The sequence below is a fragment of the Peromyscus californicus genome, unplaced genomic scaffold (assembly GCF_007827085.1).
Source record: "Peromyscus californicus insignis strain IS unplaced genomic scaffold, ASM782708v3 Scaffold_2__1_contigs__length_46816999, whole genome shotgun sequence".
Taxonomy (NCBI): Eukaryota; Metazoa; Chordata; class Mammalia; order Rodentia; family Cricetidae; genus Peromyscus; species Peromyscus californicus.
In genome coordinates, this window is record NW_026294540.1 from 35189639 (window position 1) to 35207473 (window position 17835).

Consider the following 17835-nt stretch of genomic DNA (forward strand, 5'->3'; position numbering starts at 1 on the left):
CTCTGGGTTGCTTGAGCTGAGGCCACTGGCCCCACTTCTACTTCTCATTGCCTCGTCTTTCTCACTGCATTTCAACTTATGCTGTCCTCTTTGGTGTTTCTTAGTGTTCTTCCCCTCTGTTCAGAATAAAGTCTGTCTTTTGTTACCCTGATCATCTCATTCTTGGAGTTGCCTGTAGACAGCTTCTGCTCCTCCTTCTGACCCAAGAAGTCCCCATTTTCAATTAATTTTAATCTTTCTTACTTTTTTTTTCATTATAGGATTTAAAAAATGTGTCAAACATGGAACTTCACACATGCTAGCTGACTGCTGTGGAAATGAGCTACAGTCCTAGTCCACAGAACATTTTTTTTCCTGTTTTTTTTTTTTTTTCCCTGCCCGAACTAGAGGAGGCAACTTTTAAACTATTTTAAAGCATAAAAGATGAGATGGAAACATGTTTAGATTTTAGTACTGCATGTCCTCAGATGTCCACTGGTTCCTTGCTCCTTTTTATGCTTATAAACTGGCATGTGTATTCTGTCCATTAATAACTGTATACCTTGGCCAAATGCAGTGACCGGTACCTGAAATATACTGTTGTTTATGTTTTAAGTCCCTGTAGTAAGCACATGACATGCCGAGCAACACTTGTATTACATTAATAGTTATCCTAAATAATATAAGTAAAACATAGCTTAAGTTACACCACTGGTAGGGGTTAAGTGTCATTTTATATTTAGTATTTGTTCACTTTTAGTTAGCATTTAAGACAGTTTAACAGCATTCTTACACTGCTTGTTATTTCAGGTGATGTTTGTTATGATAATTAATTTTTCAGTAAGATCAGAAGCAAATTTTTCTTTTCTACTTATACTAACCAGTCCATCAAGAGTATAAGAGTATTTGCTTCTCTGACTCAGAGTACCAGAGGAAAAAGATTTTTTTCCTTTGTGTAGTACATTCTCAGCCCTCATGTGAATTTGTGGGTGACACCTTTGACTTCTCCTTAGAGAAGACTGTGCACCCCTTACATGTGACTCCTCTGTCTTCTTCTCAGAAGACTGTACATCACTTGCATTCACATTGTGAAGGGAGCTCAGACAGCAAAGGGAGGCTCCAAGTTGGCTTATGTGAATGTTGCGTTTTGTCAGTATTTCACTTGGATAAAGGCATGGCAATCAGGGCTATTTATGAAGTGTTTTATCCTTTCCTCAGAATTTCTCTATTGAAGCCTATATCCAAATCCACCTGCTGACTATCTGGAGATAGGGCTTATAGGAGGTAATTAGCATTAAATGAGGAAATATGTGTGGGATGCTAACACCATACAGCTGAACTTCCTTACCCAAAAGAGGAAGAGCATTTGTCTACCATGCCCAAAACCACAATTTGAGCCCCAGAAGAAATTAAAAGAGGAAGGGAGAATTATTTTGTTTTTGCATGGAAAGACACTCTGATTAGGCTGTCAACTGGATGTCAGGAAGGGAGACCTTATGAGGAACTGAACCACCTGCAGCCTTGACTGTTGAATTAACTTACACAACTGTGAAAAAATTTCACTTCATCCATTCTGTATAAGTTTTTATTGCAACCCATGGCAACTAATACAGGGGGAAGAATTAGATTTTGAAGAACAGGAATTTAACCTACACTACTCTGTTGGTATTTGTATGTTAATTTTTTAGGAACTTATTTTTTTGTGGCATATATGTCGAGATCAGAGGACAACTTCTGAGAGTTGGTTCTCCTTCCACCGTATGGGGCCTTGAGATTGAACCCAGGTCATCAGATTTCCTAGTGGGCATCTTTAACCTCTACCCATCTTACCAGTATATAAATTTTTTTTTTTTGTAACAACATTGAAATAAACTGTTTTACATCTAAGAAGAAAATGTACTGACCTAAGGAAAATTAATGATATTGTGATGTAGACTTCATCTATTTATTGTATTTTTTGTGATACATAATTTTGTCCATGAATGTGGTATTTATTTTTTTATAACCTTAATTTATTTTCTTATCTGATAAGTTGGTATATTTTTGTTGCTACAGTAGGCACCTTGAATTTGATATTCTGTTATTGTCTGAACATACTCTTATGTGTGAATATTTTCTGTGATGGCTAATCTTGCTTGCCAACTTGACATACCTGGGAAGAGGGAACTTCAATCGAACAATTGCCTCCATTAGATTGACCTGTGGTCATGTCTGTTGGGAATTCCCTTGGTTGCTGATTGATGTAGGGGTCCCAGCTCACTGTGGGTGGTACCATCATGAGTAGGTGGGTCTGGGCTGTATAAGAAAGGCAGCTGAGTAAGCCAGAGGGAGAGAGCCAGTAGCTGCATTCCTCTGTGGTTTCTGCTTCAGTTCCTGCTTTCAAGTTCCTGCTTGAGCTCTTGACTTGGCATCCCTTGAGGATGGGCTCTATCTAGCCTGAAAGATGTAATAAATTCTTTTCTCCTAAAGTTGGTTTTGGTCAGTGTTTCATTGAAGCATAGAAAGCAGTTAAAACAGTTTCCTTTGCTGTTTATTTAGTCATTACTGGGTATTGAAACCAGGGCCCCATGTGCTAGGAAAGCCCTCTACGACTGAACTACAGCCCCAGCCTTTATGTCACTTGTATAGTGTGTTTATTGAATCCTCCTATTTGGAATAATGTCCAGGGAATTCTCTTGGGATTTTAGGTATATGTTGTAAAGATGATACTCTTTCTTGTGTTTTGTTGGATTTTTCTATACCCTTCATAGAGTGTTAAATACTTTTGTGATTGAGCACAAAAGTTTACCCTCTAGTTGTATGAATATTTTTTTTTGGAAAACATCAAATTTCCATTCACCCAGGTAAAGCACCAATGACAGGTGCAAGAAGCTATTCCACTTAAGTCCCAGTGAGCCAGTGTGCTTATTAGTTAGGGTTACTTCATAGGCACATGGGTAATTCTTAAGCAGTTACACCACTGAAGGGAATGTCTCTCTGCTAACTGTCTATAAATCTTTGAGAGTGGTTGAGGTCTTGTGAATCTTTCTCCTTGTAACCATCAACTGCCTATAAATCAGAGGTCAGATTAGTGATGTAGATGGTCATTTGTTATCTTGGTTCATGTAATTTACATATTTTATAGTATGACATGCCTTTTTTTAAACCTTTTGATTTAGGAAGTGGGTAATATAGTCACTTATGTGTGGATCCTAGCAGTTTTTTTTTTTTTTTTTTTGATTAAGTAAGAAAATACAAGAATGGCCATAACTGCAATTACTATTTTTTAAAGCAGGTTTAATTTTTAAAAATTTTATGTATCTCGGTGTATGGATGTTTTACCTGTGTGTCTGTGTGACATGAGTGTGCTTGTGCCCTTGCACACCATTTGATCCTCTGGATTGTGATTCTAGATGATTGTGTTCCACCATGTGGGTGCTGGGATCAAATTTGGGTCCACTGGAAGAACAGCTGCTAATCCATTTCTCTAGCCTCTGAATAATTACTTATGTATGTAATAGACTACTAACAAGTCGATGAAATTAAATTGTTGAATTACTTAAATGCAAAATCACTGGATAATAAATGATTTGAACATTTACTGGTGTTGTCACTCATTACAATGTGAGAATACTCAGACTGGTATTCTGTATAGTTCTGTTAGCCTATCTTGTGTCTTTTGTGCTGTCATAACTGGACTTGTGTTGCTTCATATTCATGAGAATACATTCATGTAAACATTTAAGAGTTCTGTTGTATGTAAGTAGCAGTGTTTTCTATTTCACTTGTCCTGTTGTACATAGAACATTAACTTTTTAAATACACATCAACAATGTGTTTGTACTTTTGTCTTTGGACTATATCAGGTGCTTTCCTGAGGAGAATGTTATTAATGCTGTTCTTCTTAGTAATAAGGATTGTTCAGCATCTATAAGGGGAACTGTATAATTATATTTTCTTGAATTATACTAAATTCATGTGTAGGTAAAATATTACTTTCTCCCTTGATAATGAATACAGATAAATTTTGTGTTATGTAAGACAGGTATCCATAGAAGGATGAGCACTCAGGCTGAGGAGAAATGTGTCATTACAGGGGTTGGTGTCATTTGAGGATATAGCTGTGGAATTTACCTGGCAGGAGTGGCAGGACCTGAATGAAAGTCAGAGGACCCTCTACAGGGATGTGATGCTGGAGAACTACAGGAACTTACTGTTTTTGGGTGAGTGTAGAATGGAATGTAGACTCTATCAAACTAATTGGCCCCATCATTGGTTGTCTCCTCAAATGAAGGTATTTTCTTTCTTTTCTCTGCCTGACTTAGTGGTTTAACATCTCCCATTTACAGGGCACTGCAAGACCAAACCTGAGTTGATCTTCAATTTGGAGCATAGACTTGGGTCATGGATTGTAGGAGAAGCCTCAGACCAGAGCATTCCAGGTACATCAATGCATACTAATTAGGAGGGTGCTCAGAACTGAACAGATATGGTCACCAAATTTATCCCCATTCCAGATCTAAACATGGCTAATCTTATATATTAGACATTTGTCTAATATACTCTCCAAAGATTTGGCTTTTGTTGTTGTTACTGAAATATGTTCTTTTAGATTTATTATAAATCCATTCCCTATATGGATCTTAGAGAAAGAACATACATAGTTTAGTTTAGGAAAAGTCTAATAAACTGAGTTGTAAGGAAGTAGTTAATGCATTTATTTTATTTAGGTAATTTTCCAAGTTTGCTACATAATATGTAGGTGGCTATCTAACAAAGACTTGATAGTAGTCATGAGTATTAATAGCAGAGATATACAAATTAATAAATGAGTAGCTTAAGGCTAGTATTTAATTATAGTTATTTTGGCAGTTACAGGTGGAATTTGAGAGAATAGCATCAGAGTGTTCCAGAGTAAAGTAATAGATTAAAAGTGCTTTATGATTGTCTGAATAAAGAGAGATAGGGTAATAAAGGAGAAAATATCCAAAGTCTTAAGGGCAGCTGAAAAGAAGAAAAACAAAATTGTAATGCATGAGCATGTACCTACACACATAAACACTCACACGGACACACACACACAGACACACATACACACACCCTACATACCACACACCACACAAAGAGGAGGAAGCCTATAACTATCTCCCTGTGCAGAGGAAAACCAAAAGCCATGAGCATAAGGGAAGCCTGGAACATGTAGGCATCCTTGGGGACAACTAGACACAGGAGAAACCTACAGTTTTCAGAAGGCTTAAATCCAGTTGAACATTCCTTGTCTGAAAATAACTTCTTCATAACAGACTAACATTGGAGAAGAAACCAGTTACATTACTCCCTTTACCTTGAAGTGCTATACTGTTGGGGGACCAGCCCCAACCTTTTTTCCCCCTGGTACTCTTGAGGAGTGAGGGATAAGAGATTAAGATAGAAGGATAGAGGGGAGAGAAAAATACAGAAACACAGGATAGCCTTGGGAGGGCCCAGAACTTTATTCAAAAGGACTTTTTATAACAATGCCAAGGGGTGAGACAAAAGACCTCCCCCTTGCTAGATACAGCTAGATGTAGACCCTTCCAAACACCTGGTACCCAAGCCTGTGGTCCAATCATCTTCTAATGCAGCCCTGCTTTTGAAGCAAGCTCAAATCTCAATAGGAAACCTCTGTGGGCTCCCACAGGTCCCTCTTAATATTTTAAAACTCAAGTGAGGGTACAGAGCTTAATTCTGAATCCACTAGGAGCTTGCAAGTAGCTGGAATTACCACAGCATTACTCCTGCTCCCTAGGGCTGCCACATCTCCCAATAAAGGAGTAGAGGATGATAAAAATGGAATATCCTTGTTGAATGGGTCTCAGATGTCTATAGAAGTCTTAGCTGCACCAAGCACTTTTTTAAATCAATAAACTTCTGATGCAACCACATCAAATAAACTCCAGATGCAACTGCATCAAACTTAAAGACTCCCTTAGCTTCACCAAACATTAACAGGTTAACATAATTCTAACATAAATATTACTGTACATAATTACAGTTCTCTCAAACTTACATCCAAAAGCAAACTCTTAATAGAACCATTAACACTTTAAAGACTTTAGCAAAAATACACTTTAAAGCAATCTCTTAATAGAATCATTTGCATTTCTTGTGAATAAAACATAGGATAAACTTCTGATGCATCCACATCAAAGTTAAATAAGCTCCCTTAGCTTCACCAAACCATGGTGCATCAATATCAACAGATTTACATAATAACTCTAACGTAAATATTACTATACACAATTACAATTCCTACAAACCTACATCCAAAAGCAATACTCTCAATATAATCATTAGCACTTTAAAAAATTTAGCAAAAATCCAAAAGCAGTTTCTTAATAGAACTATACAAAACATAGGGTATATTAACACAATTTAACATCATTCCATTTAAGGGACAAGAAAATATTTTTTTTTAATTAAATTAAATAGGCTGGAATATTAACTTCCCTTTTTCCTTATAGTTTTTTTTTAAGTTGCATTTTGAGCTTGAGAAAAGAAACCCCAAACTTCTCTGTTTAGACAGTTCCATTTTTAACACAAAGCAGTTCATGAATCACCACAGTTAATAGAGCCTATATGTGTAAGTAAAGTCAAAATTGTCCCATTACTATGGCATCACTCCTATCCGTCTCATTTCTTAAGCCTGAGAAGTTCAAAAAATAAATTCTTTTAAATATGAAGAAACCCATAACCAAAATCTTTTTGCAGTTAACAATTCTAGTTCAAACAAGTGTCTCTGAAACTTTCGTTCTTGGCCACAGAGGCATTTTCAGTTACAGCATCAGTTTACGGCCAGTCTTTCTTGAGGAACCTTGCCTCAGGACAAAAGCTATTAACTGGCTGAGGCAGAGTCCTTTCAAAAGATTCTTTTCTTACAACTAGCAAATAGAAACTGCAAGGCTTTTGGCTCCTGGCTTTCACAGCTTTCACTGTCACAATCTGTGCCTCCGGTAAACTGGCAGTTTCCAGGATCCCTGTGTCCTGAGGCCCCGAGGGCTTTCAATCACCTCACACCACTCGGGCTCAAGAGGCTGCCCCTGCTATGATCCGCAACTCTCAGCACACAGGATCCGGGAGGAAACCCAGCCTTGGCCAGTCATGGCTGCTGCACTCTGGCTGCATTACCTGCTTTGTTGGGAGTCCTCCAAGAATGCTGTCCTGCTTGCACAGCTGAATGCTGCCCCCAGGGTGACTCCATGGTTCCAGCCACACCCTACTGCTGGGAGCTCGGGCTGGCCTAGATTCTAGCATCTCTGCCATTCTGCCTGAAGCACAGTTCTCACCTCTACAGCTCCCTGGGCTCTAGCGCATCTTAGCTGCTCATTTGGCTTCGACATCTCTGTTCGGCACTCTCCAGGGTCTACTCTCTCTGCTGCACTCCAAGCTGCTCGCTGTTCACCTTTCTCTCAGTGTGGCATTTCTGCTTGTCTCACCATGGTTTTTTCACCACAGAAAGCTTGCAGAACCTTGCTTGTGCTGGCTCTTGGGCATCTGCCACCTGTGCTGCGCTGATGCTCTGTGGGTCTCAGCTGCAGATGCCTGGCTGTTGCGGCTTGTGCTGGCTCTGGTGTCCGCCATTGTTGGTGGCTTCTGGAGCTTCTGAAGCCGCTCAGACTGCTAAGTTTACAGTCTGCCGTGGATGCTGCTTTCTGCGTTCCAGGTTCTGCTTGTACTCAGAGGTGGAAAAACTACTCTAAGTTTCTACTATACCTAAGTCTTATTCTACCCTAATATACCTAAGCCTAAACAATATCCTTATGCTTATAGCTTATTCTACACTAATATACCTAAGCCTACATTTCTATGACTTACTTATACTAACATTTTAAAACCTAATTTTAGTAGAGATTTGAGAGAAGAGAAAAAGAGAAACTTCGAAAGAGATATACGCTGCAGCCTCACTTGGGTATCTTTCAGCCACTTTACTTTCACTCTCGAGAATAACATACTGTCACCTTTATTTTTTCAATTCCTTATCATCATGCCTTCTTATACCCTCGACGCCCCCTCTACTTTTGCCAAGTCCGTGGTCCCTGTTTAGGCACCATTTGTGGGGGACCTGTCCATATCTTTTCCCCCAGGTTACTCTTGAGTGAGGGATAAGAGATTCAGATAGAAGGATAGTGGAAAGAGAAAAAAAGAAACACAAGATAGCCTCAGGAGGGCCTGGATCCTTATCCACTGCCTTTTCATAACAGTGCCATGGAGTGAGGCAAAAGACCTCCCCCTTGTTAGATATTGCCAAGTGTAGACCCTTCCAAACACCTGATATCCAGGTCTGTGATCTAATCATCCTCTTAAGCAGTCCTGCTGGTAAAGCAAGCTCAGATCTCACTAGGAAACCTTTGTGGGCTCCTACACTATATGCAGACTCCAGCTTGAAAGGGGAACTTGAGAGGGCACTCATTCAGTTTTTGAGACTGAGCTATACTGTAGACATGAAATCAAATAATCACAAATCACAGAGAATGTAGACATGCTATCACCATTATTAATTTAGCATACCAGAAGACCTTTTAAGATAAAGATTTAGTGTGTGTCTTCCAATAAGAATCCTAAATATAATTGCTTTTAACTTTAAAGCAGATGGCCAGAATGGAATAACAACTAAGATCTTGTTGTTTGCTGTCTGCAGCATCTCCTCACTGGCAGAGGTACATATGGATTTAAAATGTGAGCAATGTTTCTTGAAACAAACAATGTAAAAGGACTCATAAGTAGCTCTACTCACATGAGTAAGCCAATTTCATGCCTAATTAGCTTAGAAGGCATAAAGAAGTTTACTGAATATTCATAAAGGGACCAATCCATTAAAATATAATTATTCCAAATGTTTATGCACTGAATATTGATGTTGAGTTCCATAAAAATATTTCTAGATACAAAGGAAGACAGAAGTTCTGGATAGAGCAGTAATGAGTGACTTCAGCATTCTAGAATTGTATAATATGCCAATAAATAACAAATCTGAACTAGACAACATCCACTTTCATGAGTGAAGTACATACTGGAGTTGAGTGACTAAAATAGTCTACTATCATGAATGGATAACTCAGGAACAAGATTTAGTAGAACCACTTCATAGTTAACAGTGCTTCAGTGTGACTAAAGAGACATCTATAGTGTATACTGTCTCAGTGTCTGTGAAATATACTTCTGAGCTTTCTCTAAAAGAAATCAAATTTGAGGTCATAAAGCAAGCCCTAATGAACAGATAACACTGGAAATAATTTGTTGTATCTTTTAAAAGTAAAAACTGAGAATGCTGAAAACCAATAGCCAGAGAAAATAAACTAAATAAATATGTGGCTGAATACAGTTTTGAATGATCAGTGACTTGTAAAACAGATGGGGGTTAAGTTTTCTAGAATGAAGTAAACTCAAAAAAGTAGAATGAGCCGGGCGGTGGTGGCGCACGCCTTTAATCCCAGCACTTGGGAGGCAGAGCCAGGCGGATCTCTGTGAGTTCGAGGCCAGCCTGGGCTACCAAGTGAGTTCCAGGAAAGGCGCAAAGCTACACAGAGAAACCCTGTCTCGAAAAACCAAAAAAAAAAAAAAAAAGTAGAATGAGGAGTATCTGGAAGGAGGAAGAGAACCTACAGCTCTGGGCAGAGAAAGGTAGACATGAATTTTACCAGAGTACATTGTGTACATATATAGAAGGAAGACCATGAAATCCCTTTGGGTGTGAATAGCATAAAAACAACATAATATACCTTAGTTTGTACAATTAATATATGTTAAATTTAGAAGTCACATATGACACTGAGTTAGATAAAGGAAAATGGGTATCATTTTGGTAAACAATATATTTTCCTAGTTTTTTCATTTTTGATAAAATGATTAAAAAGCAAATAGATGGCTAAAGCGTAATAGGAATTTTTTTTTGGGGGGGCATTTATCCTCTAGTGGGAAGGAAGACATGTGCATATTAATTTTTATTAATGTCATTTCAGATTCCCAGGAAATGAATACCCTGACCAAGTTCTGTTCAGAAACCAAAGCAAGAAATGTGTGGCAAGTTGTATTTGACCGTGATACATCAAAGGAGTTGACTAGAGTAGGGAAGGCATTCAATGTGAGTGCAAACCATGTTTCAAATGAGAATATAAAGAATGAGAACCCACTAGGAATGAGTCCTAGAAAGCTTATTCTGTGGAAGAATGTGTATATTCATAGTGATGCTGATGAGCTAGAAGTTGGAGAAGAACCTGATGATCTTATTGGAACTGTAAAATCCATCAAATATCCAGAGCATGTTAGTCTCTACAAGTCTCAAAGTTCACAAAGTTATTTTCGAAGTCTTATACCAGGGAAATCTTTCAACACAAAAGCAGTGTTACTGACTCATAAGTTCAGTGAATATGCAAAATCTTTAGGTGATACAGCATTTATTGGCAAAGAGATGGCTCAGATAAGGGAGAAATCTTTTGAATGTGATATATCAGAGATAAAATGTAACAAGTCTGACCTTGATGAAAATGAGCAAATACACTTTGGAGAGAAACATTTCAAATGTAGTGACTTTGAGAACCCTTTCATTACTGAATCATATCTTCTAAAACATAAGGGACAACATGCAGGAGAAAAGCTCTTTGTTCAGGAGGAATATGAGTTTTCTCAGCAGTCAGAAGAGAGTCTCCATCAGAAAATCCACAGAGGGAAAAAGTCCTATGAATGTAAAATATGTGGAAAGTGCTTTCATTGGAAAACGAGCTTCAACAGACATCATAGTACTCACACTGGTGAGAAGCCCTATGAATGTAAGGAATGTAGGAAAGCTTTCTGCCAAAAGTCACACCTCACTCAGCATCAGAGAGTTCATACAGGTGAGAGACCATATATATGTCTAGAATGCAGGAAAGCTTTCTATCGTAAGTCAGAGCTCACTGACCATCAGAGAATTCATACAGGCGAGAAGCCGTATGAATGTAAGGAATGTGGGAAAGCTTTTTGCCAAAAGCCCCAACTCACTCTACATCAGAGAATTCATACAGGTGAAAAGCCCTATGAGTGTGCAGAATGTGGGAAAGCCTTTTCCACCAAGTCCTATTTAACTGTACATCAGAGAACTCACACAGGTGAGAAACCTTATGAATGTACAGTATGCAGGAAGTCGTTTATTTGTAAGTCGAGTTTCAGTCATCATTGGAGAACTCATACTGGTGAAAAACCCTATGAATGCAAGCAATGTATGAAGACGTTCTACCGCAAGTCAGGCCTGACTCGACACCAGAGAACTCACACAGGTGACAAACCCTATGAATGTCAATTATGTGAGAAAGCTTTTTATTGCACTTCACACCTCACTGTACACCAGAGAACTCATACAGGTGAGAAACCCTATGAATGTAAAGAATGTAGGAAATCTTTCTATGATAAGTCAAATCTTAGACGACATCAGAAGATTCATACTATGGAGAAAGCCTGTGAATGCAAACAGTGCAATAAATCTTTGCTGAGTAACACATCTCAACATCAGACAATGTACTATGAATATGAAGAGTGCAAGAAAGCTTTCCAACATAAAATAAACTTTACTTAAACATGTAACACTTCTTATAGGTAAGGGAACCTGTGAATGTAAAGAACATTGGGAAACATTTACCCACAAGTCAGATCTTACTGTACATAGGAGTACCCACATGAGAGATTAAACTGTATGAATAAACAGTGAAAGAAAACTTTGATTTATGCTTGTTTATCAGAGAACTCACAATTGACTATGGCAAGTAATTTTGCTAGGTACATAAAAGTGATGGCTTTTAAACCAACATAAACAGATGTTTATGGTGGAGGGTCACTTGTACTCAGGCAACAGAGGAAGACACCATGGCTTAAAAGAAAACTGGGCAAAATTTTCTACTTGAGGTTTTCCTGACATGATATCAGAGCTCAATGGTGTGAAACCAATGAAAATGAAGAACTGCCTCAAGCTCTGAATAGAATTTGCAACTGATTAATGTGTGTGTTGGTGCATGCTTGTATTCTCAATACTTGGGAGGTCAAGGAAAGAAGATCAAGAGTTATAGTTCTTGGCTACAGAGCGAGTTCACTCCCAGCCTGTGTTACATGGGACCTTAAGAACAAAAAAACAAATAATTAAAAATACAAGAATTTGAGAATCTAATGGCTTCACAAACTCTATAACTGACAAAGGACAAAAATACAATTACATACCTTAATGCCATTTGAATCAAATATGCTATAGGAGTCCTAGTCATGTAAGTTTTGTAGAAACGTGGAACTTTGTGGAAATCATGTTACTGGACATCACTTCACTCATAAAAGTGAGCCCACTTGAATTTAAGCAGTTAGGAGGGCTGTGGATGTAGTTGAGTGGCAGAGTGCTTGATCAATATAAATGTTGCCTTTCATATAGATTACCTGTTACCACCTTAAAAGTTTTGTTATATTTATATGTGCATACATTCCATATCATATATGTCAGGGTCAGAGGACAAACTCTCCAAAGTTAATTCCCTCCTACCTGGTGGGTTCTTCATATCAAACTTAGGTTGTCAGACTTGGCAGCAAGTGTCTTTAGCCTCCGTCTGAGCCATCTACTGCCCTTGTATTTTATACTCATTAATTTTTGTAAAATAAGCAGTTCTGGAGTTATTTCAGTCAGTTCAGAATTCTTTAATGGGTAAGGACATTTCTTTGATCATTTTAAGTGAAGTTTCCCCAACTTTTCAATTTGGAGATAAGGTCTTGCTACAAACACCCTGGTTGATATCAAAGTCCTGTTCTTACCTGTGAATGCTTTGATTACATGTATATGCTACTGTGCCCAGCATAAAATTTTAAGGCTTAAAAAAAATTAAGAACGAACACTTCTGGAGCTTTTTTTGGCTGCTGTCTGTATGGTCTAAATGTTCCATCACTGTGTTACAAAAACGTTGAACAAATGAAAGATTTGATTTCACAGCACGGTGAAAGGATGCCAAATCTGTCAAGATCCAGAAGAATGCAGGTCATGTGAAGTTCAAAGTTCACTGCAGCAGAAACCTATGCCTTGATCATCACAGACAAGCAGAAGTCAGGGAAGCTGAATCAGATAATGAAGGAGCTGAAATAAAACACACCCTCATTTGGATTGTATTAAAATCCTACAATGTAAAAAATCTGTTCGTATAACTTGAGTGTTAATTGGAAGTAATAAGTTATTTAAAAAATTATTTCAAATTGTGTTTAGTTGTGTACAAATAAGCAGGGTGGTCATCTTCAGTCAGCATAAACTGGTCTCCAACCTGGGACACTTGTGGTTGACATAAATGAAAGTTAATAGTTAATACTCAAATCTAGTGAACAGGCTTGAACCACATCTCAAATATAATTATGTTCTATATTATATATTTTTTTTAGAAATCTGAATTGAGTGCACTCAGAATAAGTACAGAGAATTTGTTACATGTGTAACAAATACATTGGGAGACTACTTAAGAGGTAGGGTGCATGCCCTTTTATGTTTGTAGTTCTGATTGCAATTTCAGACATAAGTATTAAGATGCTGTGGTTGTATTAGTTAACTTGGTTTTACTGTGGGCAACCATCTGATAGAACCAATTTAAGGCTGTACATACTTATTTATTCATATAGTCAAGTTACTTGACCCCCCTGACCATGAGCAGATCATGGTTGTCAGAAGCGCTTTTTATTTAACTTCTAGATAGGAAACAGCAAAGAAGTGGCTGAATATCAGGTTTATTCTTTAATTACGTTTAACAGTGACATACATTTAAGATGAAAATAGTCCTTCCTGAAGTTTATATCACTTCTAAATCATTGCCACAATCTGAGACCCAAGCATCCAACACAAGCCTTTGTGCAACATTTCAGATTCAAATCAGAATATACAGTTTTCATATTAAACAACTATCCCATTCATATTTTGTTAAGTATATTCATGTTCATATAGAGTTGTATGGGTTGTTTTATAAAACTATTTCGATTGAATAGAAGCACTATCCACTGCCCCAAGAAGGTGACTGGTAATGTTTTTACAATGTTTAACCAACATATCAGCAATTAATGTTGAAATGTAGAAATCTGATACACAACTGTTTATAGTTGATATCTGAATTAAAGCACTTTTGGTCAACAATTCTTGTTTCATTTTTCATTTTTTTTAACATTTTTAGTTAAGATAATTATATCACATATCCCACTATCCTTTCCTTCCTCCAGGCCCTCCCTCCAATGTTCCCTCCCTCAAGTGATAGCCTCTTTCATTATTATAGTTACATGTATAGCTACAAATATATGAATACAGCCCACTGGGTTAATTTTTTTTTTTTTTTTTTTTTTTTTGTGTGTGTGTGTGTGTGTGTATGTGGTTTCAGGGCTGACTACTTTCTAGTAAAAAAACAGTCGTGAATCCTATTGAACTCTTGTAAAGAGTAAAGACCACTAACCCAAATTTTTTGGTTGAATTAAGCAAGCTTTATTTTCTGTCAGAGCTATCTCCCTAAAGCAGGGTTTAAGAGAATAGCACAGAATATAGGATAAGTTTTTTTTATAGTCCCCAAACTGCAAGGCTAGGGGGTTTCCAAGTGATTTTTAGTTGTGTAGGAACTTGGCAGAACATCTACATTTGGTAGAGCATCTTATCAGTAAAAGTCAGGGTATAGGGTGTAGAACATGTCAAATTCCAGAAAATGGGTAAAGACATGGTCCAACTTAAGTTTTACAGAAAACAGGAATGAACTTATTTTTTACCATGTAACAAGGTGCTTCTAATCTTAAGAAAAGTCAGGTTGGTCTATCATTCCCCCATTGTCTTATGGGTTCCTTTCAAGTCCTTGCTTGAAAAGGGAATAGTCATTTCTATCTATTGTACGGGCTGATGGTGCCAGCAGAGGACAAGTATCTTAATATTTTTATTTGGCAGGAGATGGAATTTGTAGCACTTTGGAATACAGAAGTCCTTGATTGTGAGCATTATGAGTATTAGGAGCCTGCAGCAGCTGAAGCAAGAGTAGTCCCAGGGGGACCAGTTGAACAGGGATTGGTACCCATTGTTTCCGTCTTGTTGGTTTGAGATTGGTTTTTGTTCTATATAGAGCATGTCGAGTATTCTTTCATATTATAAAACTGCTTTAGCTAATAAATTGGTAGATCTTGATCTATTTGATTTTAACATTACCTTTTTGACAATGAGGAACCTGGTATGCCAATAGGTGTTATATGTAGCCATTTCTTTCTCTTTGCCAGGGAGTTTCTAGCCTTTTTTGAAGGCTTTGTTGTTTGTTATACTGATTAGGTCACTGTCTTGCTGCTTCATAAAATGAATTTAGTGTTTGGTGCTCATAGCTGTGGCCCTAATTGTTTAGCTTATTTTAGTTTTGGGTAATAGTGCTGTCTGTGGCTGAGTTTTCCAACCTGAATTGTATTTCCATCATGGAGTCAGTTGTGCTAAGTTTTGGAGGCCTGGTAAGGTTTGGGGCGTCTGTTCTATCACTCAAGAGAGAAGAAAGAGGGCACAATCATAATCTGGACAAGGGAAGACCAAACTTCAACAGTATAAACAATTCAATATGTAGGACTTATTCATGATCCTCTGGGTTTCTCCAAGAGGTCCAGGTCACTTGTCTGGTTTTGCCCTTGGCAGCATATATAGCCTGTCCCATAGAATCTAGCTGGCTGCACCTCATTGTGACTGCTGTTCTTGGTGGCCATAATTTGGCATTGGCATCTCTAAAATTGGTGGGGTCCCTTATTGCAACTGGGCTGCATTTTTGTTATCAGCTTCTCCTGGGATATTTTAGGAAATTAAATCCTGTCATATAGTGCCAAGCTTCAGTGGCCCTCCATGATGCTTTCATGTCTTTAAAACCAGTACCATCTGGGTGACTCATATTACAACGTTTGACTGCCAGAAAAAGGTAAATTTTTATATATAAGTACATGGAGGTTCAGCTTTAATATTTTATTAAACAAGTATTGTTTAATTTGGACAGAGGTAGCTAAACTGGTTAGTTGAAAGATTATAGGAACTTGGTGTTGGACCTGTCCTTGGAGATTGGTTTCTTCAATACCCCCAAACCCAACCCCAAGAATCTTTATTATATAGTCCAACCATATCTTTTAATTGGGGACAGGATTTTCAGCTAGGAGATATTCTTCTGTCATAGAGTAACAAGATTAAGTGGCTTACCAACGTAGGACAGAAAATTAAGAAAAAAAACATGCTTGAGTCTAGAGGTGAGGAGAAGCCATATCCAATTCTAGAGCAAGACTTAAGTCCACTTAAACAATTCTTACCACCAAGTTTTAAGTGCTCCTATTTCACCCTTAGGGATATCTTGCCATGCTGGCCATCACTATGGCTCATGAGCATCACAATTGGATAGGACTAATAATTGCTTCCCTCCTTTGGCAGTTTGCATAGTACTTTCTGGTACTGTGGAAGGTGGATTGCAGGGAGAAAGTTTTCAAGTTAGATCCAAGTTAAATAATCTGAGTCTTGTGTCCTAAGCATGCTCAACAGGAGGGAAATCACACCTGGTACTAGAAATCTAGCTAACTACCTAGGGCTAGAGACCTTAGAAGAGAATCTATTGCTGCTACTTTGCTAGACCAATATAATTCAACTAATCTGCTTAATGAAATGCAGTCTCTGTAATTATTTTCCTTTTGTTCCTATTCCCATCTCTAAATAGGATAGAAAGGAAAATAGTACCATATGATATAAATTTCGTATAGCTAATGAGCATACACTGCTTGAGTGTGCTTGCCAGTAACTTAAGAAAACAATCATGCTCTCTCCCACCCAGAGAGTTCCTGCCACTAGAACCCAGGCCCTGGGACACAGCCAATTCCCGGGAACCACCACCCAACTCTGCCCCAGTTGCCGGCCAGCAGGGAAAACTCCTGCAGGAAGCCCCCCCCCCCAAACAAAACCTCCCATCAGACCGGTCCTGCAATCTACAAGTTCCATGCCCTGCCCCACTATCCATCTGCCTGTGACCCCAGTAACTTCCTGAGACGTGGAAACTAAACTGCCAGCTCTAATTGGACCAAGAGCTCTCACTGGACCAAGAGTAACTTGCTGAGACAGGGAATCTGCCAGCCTTCATTGGACTAAGAGTGGCTTTCTGAGACACAGAATCTGTCAGCTTGTATTGGACCAAGAGAGGCTTCCTGAGACACAGAATCAGCTAGCTTGGATTTGGGCCAAGAGCAGCTCCGAGATACAGAATCTGCCAGCTCCAATTAGACCAAGAGCTAAGATTGGACCCAGAGGGGCCCCCTGAGACACAGATACAACAAGCACAGAGTGGACCAATAGCAACTTGCTCAGACACAGGCACCTCTTACACCTATTAGAGGAGGAGATGGACAGACATCAATGCAAAAATACATACAACAACATAAAGAGCAATATGGCATCACCAGAATCTAGTCCTCCTCCAACAGCAAGACCTGAACATCACAATGTAGAAGAAGCAGAAGAAAGCAACCTTTAAAATAGCTTCATGAAGATGCTATAAACCTTTCAAGAAAAAAATGAAAAATGAAATTGAGGAAAAGACAAACAAAAAAGTGGAAGAAAACAATAAAGAAATTGAGGAAAAGACAAACAAAAAATTGGAAGAAATCAATAAATCCCTTAAAGAAAGCCAAGAAAACCAGAAAAAGCAATTAAACATGTGAGGGAAACAGTTCAAGACCTGAAAAAGGAAATAGAAATGAAGAAGGCACAAAGTGCTAGAAATAGAAAATTGAATAAATGAACAGGAAACACAGATGCAAGTATAACCAACAGAATACAAGGGATGGAAGAGAGAATCTCTGGTGTAGAGGATACAATAGAGAAAATAGACTCATCAG

At 38.2% G+C, this 17835-nt stretch overlaps 1 protein-coding gene across 6 annotated transcripts in view; it reads left to right on the forward strand.

Moving 5' to 3' along the window:
- LOC128120387 (zinc finger protein 501-like) overlaps positions 1-17835 on the forward strand; it is a 52957-nt gene that overhangs the window by 5527 nt on the left and 29595 nt on the right. For 3 of the 6 annotated variants that reach the window (XM_052754308.1, XM_052754309.1, XM_052754310.1), the window contains 3 exons: positions 4055-4181; positions 4308-4400; positions 9957-14107. In XM_052754308.1, the coding sequence (XP_052610268.1) occupies positions 4055-4181; positions 4308-4400; positions 9957-11545 (1809 nt within the window). In that variant the 3' untranslated portion in view covers positions 11546-14107. Of the gene's footprint in view, positions 1-4054; positions 4182-4307; positions 4401-4505; positions 8655-9956; positions 14108-17835 lie in introns of those variants that run through there. The other 3 variants (XR_008221855.1, XR_008221856.1, XM_052754312.1) reach the window with 2 other exon arrangements.